Consider the following 19,511-nt stretch of genomic DNA (forward strand, 5'->3'; position numbering starts at 1 on the left):
CACCAGTCTGCATATAAGTAACCTAAGCAGGAAGAGACACACAAAACCAGCATACAGAGTTGGGGAGGTGGTTGAAATAACACCCTTCATTCTCCTTAGTCACCTCAGAGGACTGTTTCATGGTGTCACAAACAAATAATGACTTGAAAAAGCTGAGAAGTTTCTTGCTTCTTAGGTCTGTTCTGAGGAAACCGCTTCAGAGGTTGGTCAGAGGCCTTCCACACCCTTCATTTGTGAGTGTGGCAGTTGAATGTATCTTTGAATCACTGAAATGTTAGATGAAAACACTTTCACATCAGACATTCAGACTATAAGCACAGATTGTATTTCTAACATGATTCGGTTAAACATGAGAAAGCTGTCATACACTTTGGCAACCTAATACTTGTACAGTTAGAATACAGTGATGTATATTATTGGCAGTTGACACATATAAAGCTCTGTTTCTACTGTGCCTACAAGCCTTCCCTAAAACCCACAGGTGGTGTAGCTCTCAAAATATCTCTTTTCTGTATCATTTGAAATTAAAAATGTTCCTAAATATTTATAATATTTAAAGTTAGGTCATTACTATTTTAATTGATCAACCTAATTTTCTAAACTCTGGTAAACTGGAACATTTTAGTTTATGACATAAAATAGCTTGCATCATAAGAGTGAGGTCTGTCTGATTTACAAACACGATGAAGCTAAAACAAATTCCCAGAGCTTGTGCTGGGATTATGATTGTTCTAGGATGCCCTCTGGATCCAGTGGAGGTGGTGAGTGTCAGGAGATCGCTGGCTAAGCTGTCATCGCTGTTGGACCACATCTCCCACCCCATGCAGGAGATTCTGACAGCACTGAGCAGCTCCTTCAGTGGCTGCAGCACCCACAATGTGGGATGGAGGGATTCTGCAGGTTCTTTCTTCCAACTGCTGTCATCTTATCGTATCTTATCAACAAGAATTTCAGTCATACTTTAAATATTCAGAATAAATAAACTGATAATTGCTTTCACACGTCTACCAAACGCTACTAAGAAACAAATACATCTGTTACCAAATGAAAAGATAAAACATGTTTCCTAAACAGGAGCAAGGTCATTTCCTATATTTCAGCCAATCACTGACTTCTGCTCTGAAAATATTCATCACCTTGCGACTAAAACTTCCATTTGGGCAAGAGGAGCTCATAGTGTGCGATAAGAGCGCTGCACCACAATGACCGCACAACTGACTGCTTTGATTCTTCTTTGTACACCATGTAAGTACATTTCTTTGCTAGTGAGAAAAGCATGATAGTAAACTGTTGTTTGTACTGCACTGCACATCTTTACTAAGGCTGTTTATTAATGTTTGTAACAATAATTGCTTTGATTTGTCATTTTGTTAACTGTAATTTTTCTTTCTTTAGTCCTGATTCTGGCTGCTGACCTTCTTCCACCGATTTCTTTGACTGCTGTTGAACCTGGTGACAATGTCACTTTAGTGTGTAAGGTCTCTGGGATGGAATTTAAATTTTTCTACTGGCATAAACAGCCTCTTGGACATATGGTCCAAAATGTTGCCAAAGTCATCCGTGGCCAAAGCACTATTTCTGAGGAATTCAAGGATTCACGTTTCACAGTTATAAAAAAGGCATCTCAGTATTTTTTAACTATCAGAAATGTCAGTAAAGAGGATGAAGCAACATATTTCTGTCACACTGGAACAGATTATTCTCCTAAATTCAGTGGTGGCACATTCTTGGCTGTGAATGGTAAAATGTTTTTCTTTTTCTGCCGATCTCACAGATCACACTCAAAGTTTTAATGAATTTAAAATAGTTTACATTGTGAATGTGTCTTAATTGAGGGCGACCGTGGCTCAGGGGGTTGGGAAGCGTATCTGTAATCGGAAGGTCGCCGGTTCGATCCCCGGGCTCTCTGTCCTGGTCGTTGTGTCCTTGGGCAAGACACTTTACCCTGCCACCTACTGGTGTTTGCCAGAGGGGCCGATGGCGCGATATGGCAGCCTCGCTTCTGTCAGTCTGCAGCTGTGGCTACAACCGTAGCTGCCCTCCACCAGTGTGTGTGAATGCGAGAGTGAATGAATAGTGGCATTGTAAAGTGCTTTGGGTGCCTTGAAAAGCGCTATATAAATCCAATCCATTATTATTATTAATTCACAGATCACATTCACCATTCATCTGTCTATGTGAAACAAAGTCAACAGAAGGCATCAGTTCATCTGGGAGACTCAGTAACATTAAATTGTTCTCTTTTCTCTAACAACAATGAAAAATCAGTCCAATGTTTAGATGAGCACAGAGTGTACTGGTTCAGAGTTCAGAGTTTCAACCTGTTGACAAGGCAACGTTGGATCAATCAAATAATTTGGTAAATGTGTGCCACTTTAAAATTAATCGAGCTGTGTACTATAGTTTTTTTTTAAATGCCATATTAGAGATGGTCTCAAATGATACATTTAGACAAAAACAAAAGCTCTAATCTATAAAATATAAATAACACTTAGGTATGTGAACATTTTGCAGAATGACAAAGACAGGACAACCAACTTTGCAGCACTGCGTTTCTCCACAAAAAGAAAGAACAGAAGAGTGTACACAGTGTGTACTCTGTTCTCAAAGCAGATAATTACACCTAATGCCCTTTCTAATGTATGAGCAGTCCTTGAGTACCAGACATAGTATATTTATAAGTTATTAGCATTTAATAATAGCTGCAGCCTCACAGAAATAGAAAATAATTTTGTTTTTGTTTTCTTGTGAGAGAGCGCTAGCCTTTCAGTTTGGTAATTAATCACCCCAACTTACTTGGTACAAGTTTAACATTTATGCATGTCATTAATATTTATATTTTGTGTTTGTATTGTATTTGTAAATGTGTATTTTTGTATTACTTTCTCATATAGGAAAACTGATTGTAGGCTACTTCAGTGTGTCTGTATGTGAGTTACATTTTTGTTGAACTTCTATTGAGTTTTATGTTTCTGGATTGATTTGATTTCTAGCTTTCCACAGTGTTTCACTGACTTCTCCTCCTGTTTTGACTCTGTGTTAATGTCTTGGTACTACTGTATCCCCAAGTCTGTTAATGTCTGTTTTCTCTAAAGGTGGGTTTTGCTTTTTGCTGTGTGATTGTCCCATTATTTTCACCTGCAATTCTTCTTACCTGTATCCTGGCCCTTTTTGATAATAACATGGTGATAGCAGAGCTCAGTAACAAAGGGTTAATAATTATTGTCTTTACAACATTAATGAATCCAAGTGTTGTACAGGGCCAAAAACAAGAGCAATAATCACTAAATAGCAAATGCATTTAGAAATATAGTAATATTTTAATATAGTAACAATTTAGTTAAAAGAAGAGTAATACAACAACATTATAGCTTTATTTTTTCACATTTCAAGCTTTTTCAGCTGCTTATAATTAGCATCGTATAATGTTTTGATATGCTGAACTGAAAAGTCTTTAGGTAAGATGTGAAAAATATAGTGAAATCTCATGTTCCTGGGGAGTTTGAGGCGTAAGCAAGAAGTCTATTTTAAACTGTTCCAATGACGTTGGTTTACAGTTTCTTAGATTTATTTAATAAATGTAAGCAATCTTCTGCTCCTGAGAGCAGTCAGGAGCCAGGTCAAATGACAATATGAGAGCCGCTTATTCTGTTCCTCAGTTCAAAGTAAGGCTGCATTGGTGCCGCCCTATAAACGACAATAGTGACAAATATAGTGCTGGACTGGTGGGGCAGACAGTTTGGTCTCTTGACTCAAGAGCAGTGGTTGATACCCCAGGGAAGCCTCAAACTGGGTACAAACCAGTGGCAAAGGAGGTCAGGGAATTACGGGCATGCTCAACCCTGGCCAGGTGCAAGCTCCAGGTGCACAGATAAGTCTAGCTTCTGGTTCACCGTCTCCTCTCGGTCTGCCCTTTAGTCTACCTGTGGAAACCAGAAGTGAAGACCATCATTCCACCTCTCTTCTCAGGTGGAGAGCTGGCCTAGCTTTTCCTTACTATCCCACCTTTGGGTGGAGTTCATGCTTTCTTAAGCTTCTTGACTTTTAGACATCACACATATTCAGCATTCACTCATCAGCTTGCAATATTTAAAGACTGGCTCATGCTTCCACTTTATGGCAGATTGTTGCATTCTCTAGTGATCGGTGGGTCCTCTGATGTTTTCTTCTTGTATCCATTTATTTTAAAATATTTTGAAATACATCTTGAATACCGTTGCTGGTCTTTCTGATTCAAAACATTTCAGTGGACTTTTGTCCATAGAAACTAAATGTCAAGCTGAAATCGGGTCCTTTGTATACCATGTAAGTGGATTTGTTTTCTAGTAGAAAAATCATGATGTTCTTTGTACTGTGCTAAGATGTACTGCTATGTATTAATCCTTGTATTATTTGTCTCTTATTGGTCCTCTTATTTGTCTTTCCTCTGAAGCACTGATTCACACTGCAGAGGTTCCTTAGACGATCTTTTTGACTTGGCAAAATTATTGTATCTGATGAATTCATTCACATTTCAGAATGAGAAAAGAAGCATCTCAATATTTTTTACTATCATAAAAATCAGTAAAGAGAATAAAGCAGAATATTTCTGTCAAATGGGGGTTGGGTATTCACATGTATTTAGCAATGACACATTCTTGACTGTGAAAGTTAATATTTATCTTTTTTGAACATCTTTTTTAAATTAATTAAAAAAGAGATGTTAATACAATTATCTTAATTCACAGATCAAACAATTTCTGTGCCCAAGTTTGATTCATGTTGCCTCAGTCTGGTTTTTGCTGCACTCCTGCAACAGACCTTCATCTTTTGTTCATTCATTCTGAGTCTGTATTTGGGTCCTAACTCCACTACATTGTTCACTATGACTATTTCAATGTTAATGACATAGATTCTAAAATATCCAGCCCTGGTGATGACAAATGTTTAGAAAACTGCCAAATGAAGTTGGACAATACTGTATTTGCACTAGAAGGTGTTCTATTTATTAATTACATTTAAATTACATTTATTAATTGTGTTAATGTTGAGAAATACAATAACCATAAGAATAAGGACATTATGTTACAACAAAGTCCCAAAAATATAGTAAAGACAATGATGCCAAATGATAAATTACATCCACTGTTGATTATTGCTTTATCCTGTCTATACCAGACAGTGCAATGATCAAAATCACTTATTTTACGGATGTTGGAATCTTTAATCTTCTCTGATGTTTCCCCTGTTTGAATACATCAGTAATTTCCAGTTACTCTTTGATTGTGGTTACAATACTTTTCTTTCTTTTTTACTTATTCATGGTGATATCATCATGTAAATCATAAAATAGAAACAGAAAAATACAGTTGGGGTAGATTGCATATTCACTATATAATAACAAACAATAATAATCCCCTGATTTCATAGCTTTCTGTTTTTGACATTTTAACTTCAATGGGTATGTGCCAGTGTAGTATGCACCCTAATTACCTGAGTATCATACATTCCAGGCAAAACTAGGAATGTTGGTATTCAGGACTGATCTTGACATGTATGCAAGTATGTACATTTTCAATTTAAATACATCTAGACATTAATAATAATGCCTATGGAAAGACAATACATAAAAACCTATTAGCTCCAAATTAACAGCAAAAAAAGTTTATTTCATTCCAAAGGATGGTAAATAGACCTAATCGAGCCCAAAAGCCTTGACAGCCATGTAGATCTGCCGCTGTTTTGCTGCCTTTGGATCTGTTCTTTTACTTCTTTCAGCTTCCATCATGGTAAAGACAACAGCAGAGAAAATCCATGTGTCCTTATTTAGGGAAAATACAGCCATTAAAATATTAGATATATCAAAACTTTAAAAAATAAACAGAAAAAAATTATGAAAATAATTTTAGCTTTAAGTACTGTACCTGTTGCCCTTTCTGACAACTAAAGTTTTTCTGCAGGACTGCAACTTAATTATGAAACACAGAGGAAACAGTTAATAAAAATGTAAGATTTATATGCTTTTATTACACAAAGAACTACAACCAATTTAAATTACCTTTGGAATGATCACTGTTGTTTATCTTGATTGTGTATATGAGGACAGCAGTAAAAATCAGACTTACAACCAAGACAGCAAAGATAAAAAAAAGAGCTCTACTGGCTTTCTGTGACCACACACTGCTTTCTGCAGTCACATTAAAATAAAAGATAAAAGGAAAATATGAGATTAGTGTGTAATAAAAAGGCTCATGGTTACTTGTAAAAGTGCAAGTTCACATATATTTTACATTTGATAGACCAATGATAACGTTACCTCGAGTATCCAGTGTAATTCCATTTCCAAATAATATCTCCCCACATGTGGCCACAGCACAGTAGTAAGTCCCAGCATCAGAGGAGCTGACATTCTTAGAGAAGTGATAAAGACACCTCTCCTGTGAGTCAGATTTTTTCTCACATTCATTATAGCTATTTGTGTCAGTGTAGATGATGTTTGGATAAATATTATTTAATCCAGTTCTGAACCAGAGAATATTGAGACCTCCTGGACATGTCTTGTTCTCAGAGTCAGAGAAGACTGAACACTGAAGAGTCATTGTGTCTCCTGGATGGACTGGATTCGATTCTATCAGCAACTGACTGACTGCATAGTTTGATGTCCTCTGAGTGTTTCCTGTGCAATTACAAAGACATTCTTCAAAACATGCTTAGAAAAAAATGCCAAAGTTTGTCAAAATAGGTTGTCCTATTACCTTTTACTAACAAATACGTCCCACTCCATGTAGTTCTAATCCATTCTGTGTTTGCACAGTGATAGAGTCCCTCATCCTCTTGAACTGTCTTTAAAATGGTCAAGCTGGTAAAATTCTTACCATCGTATACTCCAAATCTTAAGCTCGAAAATCCAGGACCAAAATCAGCTGTAGATTTATACAGTGTAACTATTAATTTAAGAGTATCCCCGACACTCTGCTTGTACCAGTTGACTCCTCTAATGCTGAGCTCTTTGGGAATAGCACATGTTAAGGTTGCTGGTTCACCAAGCTGAACAGTTTTAACTGGAACCAGAGAATCTGAATTAAGAGAAAAGATAGAAAGATAGAAAGAATTACAAGCTTTGTAAAAGTAGGTCTTTTTTTTCCTTCTATAAACAAACTCCATTTAACTCCAATCCTTTCTGTGTTTGCACAGTGATAGATTCCCTCATCGTCTTGATCTGCTTTCAAAATGGTCAGGCTGGCAAAATCATCACCTATGTCAAATTTCAAACTAGTAAATTCAGGACCAAAAGTAGGTTCTGTAGATTTGAATACTGTCACTATTAACGTCAGTTTTCCCAAAGCTCTGCTTGTACCAGTGGACTCCTCTACTGCTGAGCTCTTTGGGTATAGCACATGTTATAGTCGCTGGTTCACCAAGCTGAACAGTTTTCACTGGAACTACAGTATCTGAATTAAGAGAAAGCAGAAAAAAAAGTAACTTGAAGAGAAAAAAAGAAAAAAACAAATATTGTTTGATGTGGTAACCTATTAGTGCAAAACTACTTTAACAACAATTTATACATACCTATTTGACAGGTAAATACTTAAGAACATTTTTGACATTTTTTTTTTAAAAAGCACTTACATCCTTGGTGAAGAAAAAACAATGTAATCCATAAGATGATCATCGTGACAGTGTTTTCTCTTGGGGACCTTACCCGTATTTCAGTGAGTGGAGGAGGTAAGATGATTGTTTTAAGTCAGACAGTATCTGATTGGTTAACACACAATAGATTCAAAAGTACATTTCCTGTCACATTTGTCACCTCTCTTTCATCTTTTGTTACAACTGTCCGTTTTTGTAACAATAGCGCTGTCGCCTCCATGGGATTGTTATTCTTGTCCTTAACCCTTAGGCACTCAAACAGGACTAAGCTCAGTCACTACTGCTATTTGTGGCATGAAGTGCAAGGTACACATATACAGACCCTTTCCAAAAAATTTGAATATCATGGAAAAGTTTATTTATTTCCATACTTCTATTCAAAATGTTAAACTTTCATAAATTATAGATTCAGGGCCCACAACTTAAATGATTTCAAGTATTTAGTTGTGTATTTGTACATAATCTGGGCTTCCAGTTTATAAAACCCACAAAAACAGGAATTCAAAAAATTAGAATACTGTAGAAAACATCAGCGCAGCGCATGAATGTTTTAAATTGAGTGTCACAAACAACTCATTTACTAAACTCAAAGCACCTGCACAGGTTTTCCCAGGTGTCATTAAATTGCTTCACTTTGGTTCAGTTGTCTCAGTTAGGTTCAATATATGGGGAAGACTGCAGACTTGACAACTGTCCAGAGGAGCATCATTGATACCCTCCATAGGATGGGTAAGCTACAAAAGTTCATAGCTAAAGAGGCTGGCTGTGCACAGAGTGCTGTGTCCAAGCATATCAATGGAAAGTCTAGTGGAAGGGCAAAATGTGGCAGGAGAAGATGCACCAGAAGAAGAGATGACTGTGGCCTTCAGTGGATTTTCAAACAGAGAAGATTCAAGAATCTGGCAGAGATCCAGAAAGAGTGGAATGAGGCTGGAGTCACAGCTTCAAAAGCCACCACATTCAGACGGCTCTTGGAGATGGACTACAATTGTATTGTTCCTCAGGTCAAACCACTTCTGAGACTGAGCCAATGTTGGTAGCAACTCAACTGGGCCAAGGAGAAAGACTGGACTGTTGGCCAGTGGTCCAAGGTCCTCTTTCCTGATTAAAGTGTGCCTTTCATTTGGCAATCAAGGTCCAAGGGTTTGGAGGAAGACGGGTGAGGAACAGAAACCAAGCTGGTGGAGGTCCAGTGTGAAATATCCACAGTCAGTCATGATTTGGGGTGCAATGTATAGTGCAGGTGTTGGTAAACTCTGCTTTCTTAAATCAAAGGTAAGCCAAGGTAAGCCATACAGACTTGGTGTAGGTTCCCCTGGGTATAGCCTGCGTTATGAAGTCTGGTTAGTAGCATTGTCTTGTTCTAACTGCTTTAGACAATATATCACCCTCTTCCTGTAAACACTTCCTGGGTCTCATTTCAGGGGCTCATAAGTATTTTTGTTACTGAGCAGTGACAGAATTTTCTCATGATAGTCTTTCTGGTTTAGCAAAACTGTGCACCTATCCTTGTCTGCCAGAAGGACAGTGTTGGGGAGTAACGGAATACACGTACCGCCGTTAAGTATTTAAAATACAAAATATGAGTAACTGTATTTCGCTACAGTTACTGTTTAACAGGTGGTGTTCAGAATACAGTTAATTTGTTGAAATATAGGGATTACACAGCGGTCTTTTCCTGTTTCATATGTTAAGCTGTCCCCTCTTTTTTTTGGTAATTCCACACCGGTGGAAACCCACAAAACACACATTAAGAGGCTCAAATGCCTGGGTCTCAATCTGGCGTCCCATGTCACCCCTACTTGCGGCCCGCATAATAAAGTGAAGAAATATTTTAAAAGATTATTTTTCAAAAAAAATTTTAATATGAGGGCAATAGGTAGAGTGTTACAGGCATTTCCCTAAAGAATGTAGCCTAATGGGCAGTGTAGCCCAGTTGTAAGTAAGCTATTATGACTCGACTGTACACTGTGTTTGTGTTTTTCTCTAAACAATAAGTTCCGTTGGAGCAGCCTTTCAACGCCTCTCTCTGTCTCTCGCAAGAAAAGTCGACCCAGACAACAAAGTGAAGTTAGTTTTCGGCTACGAGCCAACACAAACCTGACGGATTAGCCAGAGGTCCCTTTACTACCGTTCGGAGCCGCAGACCTGTTTTATATATGCACAGAGTAGTTTTCTATACGAGATCGCTGCAAAAAGTGCAGCTTTACCCAATGTCCACCTACTGTTACTCATTTTATATTAAGATTTAAAAATCTAGTTGGTATTGGTATGGCAAGTATCTTTCAGTAATATTAATAATCACTCAGCAATAGTACATTCATGTAGTGGTAAAAAATTCGATAATATATTAAGTAATCCAAAGTATTCAGAATACGTTACTCTCACTGAGTACCGCAACGGAATACGTTACAAAATACATTTTGGGGCATGCAATCTGTAATCTGTAGTGGAATACATTTTAAAAGTAACCTTCCCAACACTGGTCGTCTGGAAGATTTTTTTTGGTTGGAGGCCCTTAATTGAAGAGCTCATTTGCACACTCATACCACAAACTATACTTAGGGAATCTACGCTAAGTCACAACACCTTGGATTTTGTTGGGAAGGTGAGAGATGTCATTATATAGGCAGATCAAACAATGGTCTCGTACAATGTTACATCTCGCTTCACTTGTGTTCCAGTCACTGAAGCGTTGGAGGTAGTTCATAACCGATACAGATGACCCTAACCCAGGGGTCGGCAACCTGCGGCTCCGGAGCCGCATGCGGCTCTTTAGTCCTTATAGTGCAGCTCCGCGTGGTTTGGGAAAATAAATTAGAAGCATTTAGCTGAAGTTTATTTTATTTATGTTAGTTCTTTTTTAACTTGTAGTTCTAAATTGGAAGATTATTGTGATATTGAAATACAAAAAATAAAATTATATTCTATTATTTTTTCATCGCTCAAAGTAAGCGTCACACTCGCGGAAGCCGGTATACCTGCCGAAACGCCGTGCATTTATCGAGACTTTCAACCCCAGGTAGGTCAATTATGGATCTTCGGATCCACATTATGTCAGCAGCTGTTCTCCACCGTGAACTATGTTAGAAACAAACACCGCTCACGCCTCACAGATGACAGCTTACAGTCCAGCGTAAAGATGAAAGTGACTTCGTACAGACCCGATCTGCAGACGCTGTGCGCAGAGGTTCAGGAGCAGAAGTTCCATTGTAAACACATCACGGCAGACCCGACGATGTTTCCATGAACACGGTTGCTGACGCATACAGCCGGCTGTAGCTTTTCAGCTCACAGCCTGACACATACCAACACAACAGCACAGACGTAAAGGCGGCGAGGCATGATTGCGGGTGCCGCTCAGGTGTGTCCCCCTCCCCTGCAGCGGCGCTGCAGACCACGCCCCGCCACACCCATTAACCGGGTAAAATACATATTTAGGCAGAATTTTGTAAATATCTATTTTTCATTTTTTAGCAGAATAGAGCTTTTTTTCAAATTATTTTTTTTAAAAGTCAGGTCAAGGCTCCAAAAGCCCAAAGGCGATATAAGGGTGGCGGCTCACAACAGTTTTTGTTTGCTACGTGGATCATTTTAGTTCAGCTGGGTGTCTTTCCTTTTGTTATATTTCTTTAAGAGTTCAAAAAGTGTTAATTGCATAAATAAAATGTAATTTTCTCTGTAGCACTTCAAGGATTTCATAAGCAACACACCTTAGTTGTTCAAACAAGGCATAAAGGTAAAAAACAATATATACAGTGTTATCTTCATATTAGATGTCAAAAAGTATTTGCGGCTCCCAGTGTTTTCTTTTGCATGGAAACCGGGTCCAAATGGTTCTTTCGATGTTAAAGGTTGCTGACCCCTGCCCTAACCCTGGATCCAACTCCATCATCAAGTTTGCAGATGACACCACGGTGATTGGTCTCATCAGTGACAATGCTGAGTCTGGCTACAGGGAAGAAGTAATGCAACTAGCTATGTGGTGTGCTGACAATGACCTGCTTCTGAATACCAGCAAAATCAAAGAGATCATTGTGGACTTGAGGAGAGAGAAGAGAGACACCCATCCCATGCCCCCATCTACGTAAATGGCACAGCTGTTGAAACGGGTCTCCAGCTTCAAGTTCTTGGGGACGCACATCTCTGAGAATCTGTCCTGGTCAACTAACACCTCCAGCCTGGTCGAGAAGGCACATCAGTGCCTGTTTTTTCTTGAGAGCACTGAAGAAGAACCACCAACGTCTACCACTGTGCGATAGACAGCATCCTGACCAGCTGTGTTGCTGACTGCAAGGCACTGCAGCGGGTGGTGAAAAATATCTACAACAACCTGCATGACCTGTGGCAAATAAATAGGTCTTATAGTTTAATCAAATAGTTCGCTGTAATTTCCTAGTACAGTTCTGTGTCTGGCCTGTGGTCAGATCTTACACAAACAGCTACAAGCAAGAAAGCTAACGATTGTAAAATATCTTTTCAAACAGGACACCGATAACTTGATTATTCTTTTCACATGTTCTTCATCTTCTTTTAGTACTCCGTACATCCTTTTTGTGCACAACATTGCTTGCACCTGAAACACACAAAGACAAAAATAGCCATGGTTGATGCATGATGGAAACTTAAGCATTGCTGTGGTTGGGCTTTCAAACAGGGGTGTGAATACAAACAGGGTTTCTTCTTGTCTCTTTCAATCTCAGGTATCTGATCTTGAAACACTGTGTCATTTGTTTGTTTGTTTTGTTTGCTGTTGTTTTTAAAGGGAAATGATAATACTATAGTTTTAATGTGACTAGTTTTTATATCAGAACAAACATCTGGAGTTGTTAAAGCCTATGTGAGAAACAGACACCAACACTCAGACCTGTTCAGTCATGCTGTGACTGATTTCAGTAACACTGTGGTTTGTTTTTGTTTGTTTTCATTGGTAATTGCAAGGAAACCAGGGGAGGTGCTCATGATTCACTTGTACTACTCTGGTCTCTCTTTTTTTTCTTTTTTTCACAAGATTACAAGAGTATATTTGTTTTGACCACCTCCCCTAAGATTGTCAGAATGTGTTAACTTAGTACAATAATAGAATTTTAGCTCATTCAAATTAACGGTACATAAAACTTCATGATGTGTCCTGTTCTGAGGAAACAGCTTCAGTAGGGTTGGTCAAAGGCCCACCACAGCCTTCATCTATGAGTGTTGCAGCTGAATGTGACTTCCTTGTTGTTCTCTCTTTTTTATGTAGCCATTATTTTATATTATTATCATAAAAAGCCAATGAAAAGACACCTGTATTCCATGTTTTTATGTTATTTTTAAGAAAAAACTAAATTCTAAGTTTCAATGGTAAAAAATCTTGTATCTTGCACCTTGGTGACAAATACACAGTTAGTGTCCTCTGTCTCTCAAATACTGTACATGCTTTCTTTGTGGTTTTTCCCTAAAACCTACAGAATGTACGATGTAGCTCTCAATTTCCCCTAAATACTCAGGAAAAGTCAGCTCTACCTATATTGATACACTTCATTTTCTAAATCCTGGTTAACCAGAAAGATATTAAGCTATGATCAAATAAAAAGTTTGCATCATAAATCTGATGTGTATCTGATTTACAAAGAAACATCATGAAGCTACTACTCTAAGTAAAATACTGCTATAAAAAGATTCCCAGAGCTTGTGCTGAGAATGGCACATAAGACTTTCTGACACATTTTAAGTGGTTATCAAAGTAGTTACTCCGAAAGAAAAACCTCTTAGATCCAGTGATAATATACACAATGTTCCCTAAATGGGAGAAAGGCCATTTCCTACATTTCAGCCAATCATTGATTTCTGCTTGTCAAACCTTCGTCACCTTGTGATGGCTGTATGCCTCCTATTTCAGCAAGAGAAGATCAGTAGAGAGCAACAAGAGTGCTGCACCACAATGATCATAGCACTGGCTGCTTTGATTCTTCTTTGTACACCATGTAACTGCAATTCATTGCTCGTGAGAAAAACATGAAGAGCATGTTTGTACTACACCGTCGTACACATTTACTGTTGCTGGATATTTATCTAACAGTATTTACATCGATTTTGTCATTTTGTTAACTGCATTTTTTTTCTTCTTCAGCTGTGACTCAAACTTCAGAGGTTCCTCAGTTGATCTCTTTGACTGTTGTTGACCTTGGTGACAATGTTACTTTTGGCTGTGAAGTCTCTGAGAAGGAGTTAAAATCCTTACACTGGTATAAACAGTCTCTGGGACACTTGCCCCAAAGTGTTGCTTCTGTTATTCTGGACAAAATAACTTCAACTGATGCATTTAAAGATTCACGTTTCACATTGAACAAAGAAATATTTACTATCAGAAATGTCAGCAAAGAGGATGAAGCAACATATTTCTGTCAAATGCGAACCACATATTCACAGATGTTCAGCAGTGGCACATTCTTGGCTGTGAAAGGTAAGATGCTACCAATGGCACTAAAACTGTTATGTTCAGTGAACAGTTAAATCACTCGCACAAAGAATAAAATCTATTATTAATTGTTTAGGTTACAAATCTGACTTAATTTACAGATTACAACCAGCAGGAATCAATCTACATGAAACAAGTTCCAAAGAAAGAGTCTGTTCTGATCGGAGACTCGTTGGCTCTCCAGTGTTCACTTCTCTCCACGAGCAAAGAAAAAGCATTCCAATGTCCAGATGAACACAGAGTGTACTGGTTGAGAGCTGGATCTGAAAGTTTTACTCCAAGCATCATTTACACTCACATGGACAGCAGGGATGAGGCTCTGAAGAGAAACTGTGTCTACAGTCTATCAAAAACGATACAGGAGGCTACCCCCCCCCCCCCCCCCCCCCCCCCCCGTCCCCTTCTGGCTGCCTCTGCCTCAATTTTATCCCACAACTTAGACATTCACATTATTCACACTCTCATTACACATACATATAGGATCTTGGGGGTGGGCACAATCACGGAGTCCAAATTACCATCAGGGTGTATACCTCACCCCTGACGTCGTTGCCCACCTCTCAATTTTAAATACACTTAGTCATTGAGGGCTAGCAGGAGGGACTATGCGCTTACCTGCTACTCCTTGGCAGGTAGCTCCATGCCCTCCTGGGTTTTAATTGCACCTTAGAACACATATGCATCAACACTACAATGAGCGGGTGGAGGGAGGTTTGGAGTCTTCTCCCACCCCCATTCTCTGCGGCCTGCTGGAGCGGGAGGGCTAGGAGGAGGAGTTGGCCGTCCGACTGCGGTCTGGGGTGTGGGGCCTCCCTGCTGCTGCGGAGTCGGGGTGGTCTGCCTCTCCCCACCGCAGGGAAAAGGGTAACACCACCTGGGTCTGGGTGCAATTCCCCCCTCCAGGGGCAAGGGTACCTAGACCCGGTTTGTAGAGTACGCTTGGGGAGTGTGATTGTGTGTACAGCGTCTCTTTATATCTGTCTCCACGTTGGTTGAGTGTGGAGTGAGTGCATATGAGAGCATGAGGGTGGGAATGGATGTTTGTGTCTGTGTGTGCCTGTATGTCTGTGTCTATATGTCAGGTTGGGTATCAGACGCCACCTCTCTGGGGACACCTCAGGCCCTCCAAGGTTTGGAGGCCTATCTCCACCCACCACCACTTCCCCTGCCGGTGGCGGACTCCCTCAGGTGTCGGTGTGTTGGTGGTTCTTTGTGTCTGGGGGTGGGCGTCCAGGTACACACCGGCTCACTCCTTGGCGGCCGCTTGTCGGGGCCTGGGGCCTGGGGCTCGCTCGGGCCCCTTTGGAGGTGGGGTGCCCCCGGCCTCTCGGCCTGGGGCTCGGTCACTCAGGCACAGCTGGGGGCCGGCGGAGCTCACGGGCGCGTCACTGCAACTCCCCCTGACTTCTGCTCCGCGGCTGCTGGGCGAGCCCTCATCTGGGACTCTCCTCAGCTCTTACTGGAACAGTGGCGCGGCTGCCCCTCTGTTGGTCTTCCATGGTCTCTTGTGTTCTGGGGGCCTCTGGATGTCTGGAGTTTTGATCTCCTCCATACCCGCTTCACACCCTGGAGGACGGGGCTGTGGCCCCCCCACACTCCCTAGCAGATCATTACATGGAGAAACCTTTGGAATGCAAGCATGCTGATCCACACAGGTATGCACACATGGGTATTCACAGACGCGGACTAAAGCTTTCTTGGCTGCTGCCTCAAAGCACACTGTGCGCTGTCTATCTTGCGTGCTGCACAATATCGTTTATTATTTAGTAAATATTGATATCTATGACTAGCTAGTTTATTGTGATGGTGCTTTGTTTTCTCTATTATTATGTTGCTCTTTGTTGTTTGCTGTCTCCTCTGTTTGTTTTTTTTGTTTTTTTGTTTTTTTTTCTCCATACAGGTGACCCAGGAGTTCTTTTTTTTTTTTTTTCTCTCTTCCCCCCCCTTCTCACCGTCTCTTCTCCCCTTTGGTTTTCTTTCTTTCTCTCCCCCTCTTTCTCTCATTCATTCCCCCTGTCCTATTTATTAAAAAAAAAAAAAAAAAAAAAAAAAATGACAAAGGATGAACTGAAGCTCTGCCATCACGTAATGTCGCATACTGCTGTTTCTGATGTCATTTAAAAAAAAAAAAAAAAAAAAAAAAAAAAAAAAAACGATACAGGACTACTCTGATGCTGGGACTTATTACTGTGCTGTGGTCACATGTGGAAAGATCCTGTTTGGTGAAGGAACTAAAGTAGAGATAAGTATGTATTAACATTTGTATTTAAATCCATCTCGCATTGAACCGTTTAGCCTGGCTAATGGGAAGAGCTGAAGTCAAAACAACAATGTTTTATTGAGATATTTTCTGTCTTAATCATGTTTTATGCAAACCACTGAAAATAAATGACACTATGCAAAATAAATAGACTTGTTTTCCTTATATAATGATTCATTTATAATTGCGATAATTAAAATCTGACAACTTTTCATTGGCTAAAATCAATGAACTTTGACTTTTGTAGCTATTGACTACTTATAATTTATGTGTTTTAATTAATCCTATTGATCCTAAATGTACATAATGCTTTATTTTATTGTTTTTCCAGAGTCAGTATCAGGATTTGGGTTGTTTGTTCTTGTGCTTGCAGTATTCTTGACCAGCAGCATGATTTTGATCCCCATTCTTGTTTTCTACAGCAATCAAAGGAATGCTTGTCAACGCTGCACAGGTTGGAAATGTTAACAAATACTGATAAATTAGTGCTTTTTTGAATTTTTTTGAATGATTACCATATGTAGTATGTGTGACAGAGCAGCTACTTCACTGACTGTGTGCAGCAAACATAGATACTCAGACATGTGCATATACAAATACAAGCACAACACAGACTTTGCAACTTAATTTCCATGTGCATTAGAGTGTTTGGCATCATTGTCATGCTGGAGAAAAATTATATATTCATTGCAAATCAGATTTTTTCCAGATGATATTTTATGGTTTATTCTTAATTCCTTTTAATTTTGACGAGAGCCTCAATAACACTGCCTTAAGTGTGTCAGGCCTTTTATTTATTAAGGATGTGACTTGCAGATGCTGTCAATCTGCTGTACACATGTTTTAGGCCTCTCACTTCATCTTTTGAAGTTAGTTAAACTAGATTAAGTTAAAACAATCTACAGTTCACTCCCCTTTCTCCTACGTATTTCCATACTCTACAGCTGACATCTGGACCAAACACCTTCATTTGAACACGCTTTACATAAGTTAACCTCTTTTTTGGTTAGCTCTTTAATTTTTCTTTATATTTTCTGTCATACTGTCACAATTTCAGTACATTAATTGCAGTTATTATATGTACACATACTGAGAATGGATTTCTTTTTTTGAAAGGAAAAATGACTGGCTCCCATCATATTGGCAAGTCAACAGTGGATCAATCAAATTCCATACATACGTTTCTGGTAAATATGTGGCACAATAAAGCAATTAACCTTTTATTTTAATAATGTCATATCATGCAGCGATAAATAATAAATAATAAAAAATGAAAAGAACATCAACTCTGACCTCCAAAATTTCAGCAACACTAACATATGAATATTTTGCAGAATGACAAAGACACTGCAACCAGCTGTGCAAAACTGGGTTTCTCCAGAAAAATAAAAATGAGAAGAGCAAACACAGAGTGTGTGTACTCTGTTCTCAAAGCAGATAATCACACCTAACACCCTCTCCAGGGCAGCGCAGGGCCGATGCAGCGACACACTCATTTCAAAGTTATCAGCATTTATTTCCTTGCTGCTTCGTTTTTTCTTAGCAACATACTTTCTTGTGGGAAACTCAGTTTGTTAAGAAATCACCGCAGATTGCTTGTCACTATTTTTGCCATCACCATATCTCCGTTATCATAGTTATTGATTTTATTTTGCTGCCATAAAAAATATATTTTTTGTATTAGTTACATAGAACAGCTTCTGCAGGCTACTTCAGTTTGTCTGTGAAATCAGTTTTTGCTTATCGTGGTCCAAGAGTTTTCGAGTATAGTTTTAAATATATCATAGGAGTTTATGTTTTGATTTAACTTTTAGATTCCTTTTTTGAATTCTTTATAATTCCAACAGTGGCTTTGATTTCTTGTAATATTGTTGAATTTTTTTTTTTCTAACTTCAAATATTATGTTTTTGTTTTGCAATTATGTTTTTTGGTTCAGATTTTCATTGTTATTCTATGGATTTTAAATTTGGGGGATATATTTGGGGAAGCTTTTATGTTTCTTTTTTTATTTGATTTATTATAATTTTCAACAGTGGATTAATTTCTCTTCCTGTCTTGTTTTTATGCCAATGTCTTGGTTCTTCTGTATCAACTAGTCTGACCTGATTAAACTGATAATCACCATCTTATAATATTCGTCTTATATTATTTCCCCTTAAGCTTGAATCATACTTGGTTAGTTCGAAGTAATGAGGATGTCTAAAGTTTCTGTATAGCAACAATATTTTCTGGCACAACTTCACCTACTTTTAAGGTGCATGGAGAAGAAAAGGACCTGATGAGAAGACTCCAGTGGAAACGCGTTGGTCACTTAATAACGCTTTTCCTTTATACTTTAAGTGTCTCTAAAGTTTCTGTATATGCAGCTCTGACTGAGTGAATTTAATCATAGGTTGTGGTATCTAAAATTTTAATATTTTTAACAGCTGAAGAACAACTTGAAATGACAGAATGTGAATCATCTGTTAAACTTAAAAGAGGTACTGTGCATTGATCAAAAACAGTAGTTTTGCTAATACAGTGGTAAATGGCCTGTATTTATATAGCGCCTTACTAGTCCCTAAGGACCCCAAAGCGCTTTACATATCCAGTCATCCACCCATTCACGCACACATTCACACACTGGTGAATGTGTTGGGGAGTAGCGGAATACATGTACTGGCATTACCTGTATAAAATACAAAATATGAGTAACTGTATTCTGTTACAGTTACTGCTTAAATAGTTAATAACTAGAACACAGTCACTTTGTTAAAATAAATGCATTACACTGCGGTCTTTTCCTGTTTCATATGTTAGGCTATCCCATCTCTATCCCCTCTCTGATTTTGGTAATTCCACGCTTTGCTGGAAACCCAAACATCAAATCCTATGTTTTGACCCTGTGCGACCCACAACCGATCATGGTCTGACAGTGTGAACGGCACAAATCCGATATTTTCAAATCCGATCTGGGTCACTTTGTATGTGGTGCTGAATCCGATACATATCCGATGTTTTAGAAAGCGACTGCTGTTTGATGGTCATGTCGCATTAAATCCGTCTTTTACGTCACTGATACAAGACAGACGCCAATTATCAGCGCCGGAGAAGCGTCCGAGAAGACATCGTGAACGCTTCCTGGCCATCCAGTGAAACTGTTGGGAAGACAACGTTGGAGA

General features: G+C 38.9%; 3 protein-coding genes across 3 annotated transcripts; 2 read left to right on the forward strand and 1 right to left on the reverse strand.

Moving 5' to 3' along the window:
• The first annotated feature begins 736 nt into the window (after positions 1-736).
• LOC146676785 (immunoglobulin kappa light chain-like) lies at positions 737-3,986 on the forward strand. Its single transcript, XM_085383665.1, has 4 exons — positions 737-761; positions 1,396-1,740; positions 2,152-2,337; positions 3,919-3,986. Exons 1-4 carry the CDS (start codon positions 737-739, stop codon positions 3,984-3,986), a joined length of 624 nt encoding a protein of 207 aa, XP_085239791.1.
• A 1,688-nt stretch (positions 3,987-5,674) lies between these two features.
• LOC146676786 (uncharacterized) lies at positions 5,675-7,651 on the reverse strand. The gene is made up of 6 exons (XM_085415158.1): positions 7,609-7,651; positions 6,735-7,055; positions 6,296-6,655; positions 6,038-6,166; positions 5,905-5,947; positions 5,675-5,807 (listed from the first exon to the last, which is right to left on the reverse strand). The coding sequence occupies exons 1-6, from the start codon at positions 7,649-7,651 to the stop codon at positions 5,675-5,677; spliced, it is 1,029 nt and encodes a 342-aa protein (XP_085271284.1).
• Positions 7,652-13,552: 5,901 nt separating this feature from the next.
• Positions 13,553-16,827, forward strand: LOC146676787 (immunoglobulin kappa light chain-like). Its single transcript, XM_085383672.1, has 5 exons — positions 13,553-13,595; positions 13,742-14,074; positions 14,191-14,453; positions 16,251-16,335; positions 16,772-16,827. Exons 1-5 carry the CDS (start codon positions 13,553-13,555, stop codon positions 16,825-16,827), a joined length of 780 nt encoding a protein of 259 aa, XP_085239798.1.
• The last annotated feature ends 2,684 nt before the right edge of the window (positions 16,828-19,511 follow it).

Source organism: Rhamphochromis longiceps, linkage group LG2, assembly GCF_057381845.1.
Source record: "Rhamphochromis longiceps isolate RC_006_pf linkage group LG2, R_longiceps_female_GT1.1, whole genome shotgun sequence".
NCBI classification, from domain to species: Eukaryota; Metazoa; Chordata; class Actinopteri; order Cichliformes; family Cichlidae; genus Rhamphochromis; species Rhamphochromis longiceps.